This window comes from Mus pahari, chromosome 23 (genome assembly GCF_900095145.1).
Source record: "Mus pahari chromosome 23, PAHARI_EIJ_v1.1, whole genome shotgun sequence".
Classification (NCBI taxonomy): domain Eukaryota; kingdom Metazoa; phylum Chordata; class Mammalia; order Rodentia; family Muridae; genus Mus; species Mus pahari.
The window spans coordinates 11,608,993-11,616,827 of NC_034612.1; the positions used below are offsets into that span (position 1 = coordinate 11,608,993).

General features: G+C 50.2%; 1 protein-coding gene across 3 annotated transcripts in view; it reads right to left on the reverse strand.

Annotated features, from left to right (window-relative positions):
• Acad10 (acyl-CoA dehydrogenase family member 10) overlaps window positions 1-7,835 on the reverse strand; it is a 43,909-nt gene that overhangs the window by 21,634 nt on the left and 14,440 nt on the right. For 2 of the 3 annotated variants that reach the window (XM_021186981.1, XM_029533699.1), the window contains exons 4-8: window positions 7,096-7,290; window positions 5,508-5,666; window positions 4,384-4,543; window positions 3,043-3,184; window positions 286-354 (exon numbers count right to left, since the gene is read on the reverse strand). The exons of the other annotated variant lie outside the window; for it this stretch is intronic. In XM_021186981.1, coding sequence (XP_021042640.1) covers window positions 286-354; window positions 3,043-3,184; window positions 4,384-4,543; window positions 5,508-5,666; window positions 7,096-7,290 — 725 coding nt within the window. The remainder of the gene's footprint in view (window positions 1-285; window positions 355-3,042; window positions 3,185-4,383; window positions 4,544-5,507; window positions 5,667-7,095; window positions 7,291-7,835) is intronic. 3 annotated transcript variants of the gene reach the window in all.

Sequence of the window (7,835 nt, forward strand, 5' to 3'; positions counted from 1 at the left end):
AGAGGCGTGGAGGTGGGGGTGGCCATCTCCCCTTGGAGCCTTCCGCCTCTGCCTCCCAAGTGCTGGGATTACAAAGGTGCCCCATCCAGCTCAGTGGCTATGTATTTGGAATGCTAAGAAAGCTGTTCTGGGCATGGACACGTTTTCAGTGACAGGGTCTCCGGGCTTCTGGGGGAGGTAGCTCCAGGTAATTCTTTCATCTCTAAGGAATGGGCTCCCGAGTTAGCAACTGAGCTTTTTCCTCCTGTAGCCTGAGGACACAATGATTAAAAAATACATCTTTACCTTGAGTCTTCACAGAGGTCAAGAACAGTGGGGACAGGGACTCCTGCTTTCCCAAGGGCTTTCATGATCCTGCCAGGACAAATACAAACATAGATAGCATTGTAAGATAAAGTGATAAGATTCTCTTCAACTTGCTTTTCTGATTTAAAACACAGTCCATTACCGGGTGGGAGATGGTTCCACTGCTAAAGTGTCTGTGACACAAAGCCCTGTGCTTAGATCCCCAGCAGCCACGGAAAAAGCTGACCATGGAAGCCAGGGCCTCCAGTGCCAGCCATTGGGTACGGTCAGGGAAGAAACAAACAGATTGCTGAACTCCTTGACTGGCACAGCTTCAGGTTCAACAAAAGTGTGAGGGAGGCCGAGGCAGGAGGAGCTCTGAGTTCAAGGCCATCCTCATCTACAGAGTGAGTTCCAGGACAGCCAGGGCTACATAGTAAGGCCCTGTCTCAGCACAATGACAGATGGCTCTGCGGCTAAGAGCCCACTGTCTGCCCTTGCAAAGGGCTCAGGTTCGGTTCCCAGCACCCACTTGGCAGCTCAGGACCTTCTTAAACTCCAGTTCCAGGGGCTCAAACACCTTCTTGTGGCCTCTGTGGGCACTGTCTGCATCTAGTACACAGACACATGTTCAGGCAAAATACCGTTACACATAGAAAGTAATAAAGGTGGAGAGTGGCAGAGGCCTCCACATACATGCACACATGTCCAAGGACACCCAACATACATGTACATGTACCACACACACACATACAAACACATAACACATGCAATAAAATTAAATCAAGAATAATGTGTTGGAGGCGGGCTGTATCTCAGTGGGAGGAGGCTCACCCAGCATACACAGGCCCAGGCCTCCATCCCCAGTGTAGCAGACAGAAGGAAGGAAAGGAGACAGGAGGAAGACTACACCCAGCCCAGGTGTGTGCCTGGGACCCAGCATCCCAAGCTGGAAGAGACAACAAGAAAGAGAGGCCAGGACATCAGGCTTCCCTCAGCCACACACACTGCCATACAGTGGGAAGAGAAGAAGGAGCCTTCCAGGAGAGACTCCATCCAGCCCAGGCTTCCAAGGGCACTGCCCTCCTATGTAAGAGCCCTGGAGCTAGAGTTCTCTTATGTGCCTTTACACTGTCCTGGTGGCACAGGTTTGGAATCTCAGCTCCCAGGGAAGCTGAGGCCAAAAAGGTCACAGACTCAGGCCTTTACCTGAGCAAGCTGGAGAGAGCATGGCTGAGAGAGTCCACGGTAAGAACATTTACAACAATCTATGTGTTATGGTGGACATGTGCATGCATGACGAGGAGGCACAAGCGTCACAGCACGCATGTGGAGGTCAGAGGACAGCTGTGTGGGGAGGGGACTCTCTTCCATCTTCCTGTGGGTTTCAGGGAGTGAGCTTGGGCCACTAGATGTATGCAGTAAGTGCCTTCGCCCACTGAGCCATCCTGACTGACCCCCAAAAATCAGAACCCCTTTATTTTAAAGGGCTGGAAGTTAGCCCAGTCAGCACCATGGCTTCTGCACAATCCTCAGCACCCGGAGTTCAATTCCCAGCCCCACATAAAAGGCCCAGCACAGTGGCACATGGTGGTGATCCCAGAGCCGGGAGGTAAAGTCAGGTGGATCCCGGGGATGGGCCCGTCAGCCTAGCCTAGTCAGAGAGCCAGATCCCAGGACGGGACCATGCCAAAAATCAAATGGCCATCGAGGACTCATACCAAAGTTGACCTCTAACCTCCACGTGGACACATACAAACATGCACACACTCATGCACACGCCACATAAAAATAACCAATTTAAGTTAATTTAAAATAATTTGATATAAAAAGTGGGAGTGGCTTCTAATCCTACTGGTGAGGCTCAGGCAGAGAATCTGGAGTTCACCGTCATCCTTGGGTATTTTTGAGGCCAGCACAGACTACATGAGACTGTCTCACAAAGGGGAATGGGGCGGGAGGGAAGAAAACCTTAGGTACCTGGGAGGCTGAGGCAGGAGGATCATTTGAGTCTAGGAAATAGAGAGCAGCCTGGACAATACAGTGAGACCTTCTTATCCAACCAAAACCTTATCGGAACCACAGTAGGTAACATTCTCCTGTTCTCATGGGATGGAGACCGACAATTACAGCTTTAAAAGCTCCAGGGCAGCCGGGCACAGTGCTACATGCCTTTAGCTCTGGCACGTAGAGGCAGCCTGGTCTATACAGCCAGTCAGCAGGGCTAAACAGTGAGGCCGAGTCTGTAAAAACAAGGCATGTCTGAGAGAGGCTGAAGAGATGGCTCAGTAGTTAAGAGCACTGGCTGCTTTTGCAGAGGGCCTGAAGTTAGTTCCCAGCACACACCTGATGGCTCACAACTATCTCAAACTCCAGTTCCCGGGGAGCCAATACCTTCTAACTTCCAAGGACATGTAATAAAGTTACATACATGACATGCAGGCAAAACATTAATACACATAAAATAAAAAGAGTGTACCGCTCCCAACACCCACATGACAGTTCACAATAGCCTGTAAATCCAGACCAAGGAGACCAAACACTCTTGCCCTCCATGGTCACCCACACTCATGTGCATGTGTGCACACACACAGACATATACATATACATACATATTCACACATATAATTAAATACCAAATCTTATTTTCTTAAAGAAGGGAGGGACTTCAGGGCAGTCCCACAGAAGCTGACTTGACAATTTAGTATGAAGCCTGTGTGTTGGGGACAACCACTCTGTGGCCCCCAAGAAACTTACCTGAACTCCCTTTCTATGGCATGGGCAGAGGGGAGGAGGGTCCCCGGGGGTTTCTTCCTCAGGACCAGCTTACGGTCAGCCAGCCTGATGTAGTACGTTGGGTTTGACTGTCCGTGATCAAACTGAAGGAGCTCCATGGGGCCTGGAAGGTTGACAGGACGGAGCACTCAGAAGGGAGCCAGGCCCTCTGTGATCTGGACATGTGGCTAGCTCTTCTTCCCAGGGAGGAGTGCCTCTGGTATGCATGATGTCCCCCTGAAAGATTCTGAGCAAGGGACACCGCCGTCCCTGGGCACAACTGGGTCCTCGCATATATACTCAGACCTACTCGTGGTTACAGCCTCAAAGGGAGCTTTCTGAACACAATGATCACCTCTTCTGTCTGGGTGTGCATCTCCTTGCCAACCCTGTGAACACAGACTCAGGAGTTCTGTTTATCCGTCCTAACAGTCCTGGCAGCACATCCGGAATGTCCCCCATGGAAATGTCCTAAGCCTAAGATCAAATGTGCCTGTGTCTGTCCTCACCCATGTTCCCCCAAACCATGCCCGACCCTGGCATGACAACTGACAGGAGCCAGGCAGAGCCCAAGCTACTGACACAAGACATACTTTCCCAGACTCCAGGCTACGTTCTGCGGCTCCTGGGAGAGGCAGACCTCAGGAACCATCAGTTAAATCGGAAGATGTGTTCCTCTTGGCAGGAGAGCAAGTGGGAGTGGGAGCTGGCCGTGCGCTGGCCTGGTCGAGAGGGACCTTCGGCTCGGTGGGTGTGCTGCCAAGTAACTTATGGTTAGGAAATAGCACACTGTGGGACTGTAAGTGAGAGTCCTCTAGAGGACCAAGTGGAGGGAGAGAATTGTCACCAGGAAAGGTTTTAGAAGCTCTGAGATGCCTGTTCAGACAGTAGAGTGCAGAGCACAAGAGGGTCTTGGAAGGGGAGTCCCCTTGTCACTTTTTAAATCTGCAACATTGTCTTTTTCTCGTGCCAAGCACAGAAAAACCAGGGCTTCACCCATGTTAGGCAAGTGTTAAGATACTGAGCTAGAGTCCCAGGCTCTAAAGTCACGGAACACATAGTCACTGTCACTGTCTCAAAACAGACTATTGTCTCCAAAAGTCACAATTGCTCACTGCACACGCTGTCTCTCCAAGATCCCTCCTCCTCAGTGGCTATTCTCAGGCAAAGGCTCCCCAGAGCCCTCAGATTCTAAGATGGAGCGCTGGGGTGAGGCGAGACTGTGCTCTGTAACATCTGCATATGACGTCAGGGTTGGGAATGGGCAATCACACGGCAGTTCTTACTGCAGAGGAAGTTCTAGAGACAGGAAACCTTCCCTACCGGTGAAGTGGGGCCCCAGCAAGTCCTTCAGGTACTTCTCCAAGGCATCTTGTGGAATTGCCATGGTTTTCCTCACAGGACGCGTGTTGGGAACGCCCGCGTGCAATGGGAAACCCAACAGAGCCTCCAGCTCCTTCACCGCTGTCTCAGGACTGTCAACCTGGTTTCAGAAAAACAGAAATCCCAACTTGTGCCCATCACCCTGGCCCTCACCCTGCCTGTGTCCCTGAGGGCCACACCTGAGCCCAGCGGTTCTCAACTCTCTCATGCTGCCACCCTTTACAGCAGACCCTCACGTTATGGTAACCCCCGACCATGAAATTATATTTGTTGTTATTTTAGAGCTGTAGTTTTGCTACTTTTATGAACATAATATAAATACCTGATATGCAGGATGTCTGCTATTCCTCCTAGAGTGGTTGTGACCCACATTTTGAGAACCTTAGGGAGACCAGCCCCGAAGTCAGAGGTCAGGTCTCAGATCACAGCCACTAAAGCTACCCTCAGCTGCCCTTAGCTCAGAGGAAGCTCTTCCTCTTCCATCTAATCCTGTGCCTTGCCTACACAGAAGAGTACCACAGACAGGTTGTCAAGCGAGCAGGATGGTGACAGACTCTACAGTCTGGGAAGATACAGACGGACGAGGCAGAGTTCAAGGCCAGTCTGGGATACATAGAGTCTCTATCTATAACAAATGAACAAACAAGACAAGCTTCTGCCATATTTTACACAGGGCAGAAAGCTGAGCTGGCTCAGGCCCTGTGGCCTGTGAGCTCAGCAGGGGAAATGCAGATGAAAGACCCTGCCTTGGGATCCCCCACCTCTGGTAGCTGCCTTGCTTCTCTGCCAGGACCTACACTGATCCACATGGCCTGTGGCTCCGGGCCCCTCCATCTAGAGAAGGATTGCTGAGACTGTCTGTGACAGTCAAAGCCCATTCCCCCACCCCACCTCCTTCCAGCCCTGCAGCTATGAGCAGCTCGGGACAGATTTCATAGTTAGTCAGGAGCAGAGGGACTCTTCCCAGGGAGTCACCAAGGAAAGGGTCAGGCACACACAAGAAAAGATAATATGGACATACTTGTGTTAACTAGTAAGGCAGTTCAGGAGAGAGTCAGGGTTACCTTAATGGTGTGAATGCCCAGGCTGGCAGCCACTTTTAGATTGGGTCCCAGATCATCAAGAAAAATGGCCTCCGAGGGCTGCAGGCTCAGCCTCTGCAGGCACAGCTGGAATATCCTGGGATCTGGCTTACAGATGCCTTCTAGGCAGGACTCGACCACCTGAGGGGAGAAGGTGCCTCTTAAGATGCAGCTCCCACAAGCACCAAAAGATGGTGTGGGATTATTTCCTGTAACAGGAAGTGCTCTGTAAAGTGATGTTGCCTTAAAATGAAGGATTAAAAATTTCAGGATACTGGGGCTGGTGAGATGGCTCAGTGGGTAAGAGCACCCGACTGCTCTTCCAAAGGTCCAGAGTTCAAATCCCAGTAACCACATGATGGTTCACAACCATCCGTAACAAGATCTGACACCCTCTTCTGGAGTGTCTGAAGACAGCTACAGTGTACTTACATATAATAAACAAATAAATCTTTAAAAAAAAAAAATTCAGGATACAACCTAGGGGCCCACACTCAGGGTCAAATTCAAGGAAAGAAGACGGGCTCCTTACAACCCCCCATCATGCTGCGGGGATGGCAGGTAGGCCTCAGGTCAGGCTCTGTGGCAAGCATCTTCTCCCAGGGAGCCATCACGCAAAGCAGTGAGGTATTATGGGATGGCACTAGTCTGGAATTGTGCCTCAGACAAACAGTGGAGAAAGTCAGAATCCACATGAGATGTGGGAGTATAGGTGAGGGTTTGAGTTTGCAGTGTAAAAGGGGTCCCTACTTCATCAATACTTGGTCATAGGTACAATTATGTGTTTTAAAAAAAGATATATTTGTATATTTTATGTATATGAGTGATCTTATTTTTAGAGTTATTTATTTTATGTATAGAAGTACACTGTAGCCGGGCATGGTGATGCACGCCTTTAGTCCCAGCACTCGGGAGGCAGAGGCAGGCGGATTTCTGAGTTCGAGGCCAGCCTGGTCTACAGAGTGAGTTCCAGGACAGCCAGGGCTACACAGAGAAACCTTGTCTTGAAAAACAAAAAAACAAAAAAACAACAACAAAAAAAGTACGCTGTAGCTATCTTCAGACACACCAGAAAAGAACATCGGATCCTATTAGACTTGGTTGTGAGCCACCATGTGGGTGCTGGGAATTGAACTCAGGACCTCTGGAAGAGCAGCTAATGCTTTTAACCTCTCTGCCATCTCTCTGGCCCTGAGCTCAATTACGCTTTCAGAGCCCATTTTGCTGGATGTGTAGCACATACCTTTAGTCCCAGCATTTGGGTAAGTTCTAGGACAGTCAGGGCTTCACAGAGAAACTCTGACTTGAAAAATGGATGGATGGATGGATGGATGGATGGATGGATGGAAAGAAAGAAAGAAAGAAAGAAAGAAAGAAAGAAAGAAAGAAAGAGGTGTAGACAGACAGACAGATTAAAAAAAAGACCAAAAATAAAAGACAGTTTTCAACTTGTCACACCTAATCCCGATTCGGGCAGATTTGTGAGAAAAGCCCACTTCCTGGAGACTGCTGGCAGGCAGCATTTAGAGCTGACTCAGCATCTCCAGCACACCCATCACCTTGTACTCACCACATCAAACTGCTTCCGGTCCAGGGGCAGAAAGCTTTCCCCATTGGAAAGACGAAAGTTGTTGGTGAGGACTGCAGTCTGGAGGCCTTTTGCTCTCACCTGAGAGATGGCCTGTGTCATCACGGGGAACTGCTTTGTCACTTGCTCACTGGTCAGCAGAGAGAAAAAGGAGCTCACGGGCACGGAAGTCTTTGCCTGTGAACAGGAGAGGAGGTGGGAGAACTAGTGTGGTCCCTCGCGGCCCACAGGCAAGTCTATTCCTGGCGTCCTATTGATGCCTGAATGTGAGAGCCCAGCATGGGCCTGATGCCCATGACTTTAGAGTCCACACTAGTATTTGCAGAGGAGTTGTCAGTATACTGAGCAGACAAGCCCCCAATGCCTGGGGTCAAGTGATCCTCCTGCCTCAGCCTCCATACTATCTAGGGCAACAGGTAAGCGCCACCTTCCCTGGGTATACGGCATTCTTTAAAAATGCACTTAGGAGCTGGGCTTTAATTCAAACCTAGCAAGTGAAGGAAGAGGATCTGAGCTTTGACGTCAGCCAGGGCACCAGAGAGACCCCTTCCCAAACCCTGCTTCAAAAATGAAAAAGAGAGAGCCGGGCGTGGTGGCGCACGCCTTTAATCCCAGCACTCGGGATGCAGAGGCAGGCGGATTTCTGAGTTCGAGGCCAGCCTGGTCTACAAAGTGAGTTCCAGGACAGCCAGGGCTATACAGAGAAACCCTGTCTTGAAAAA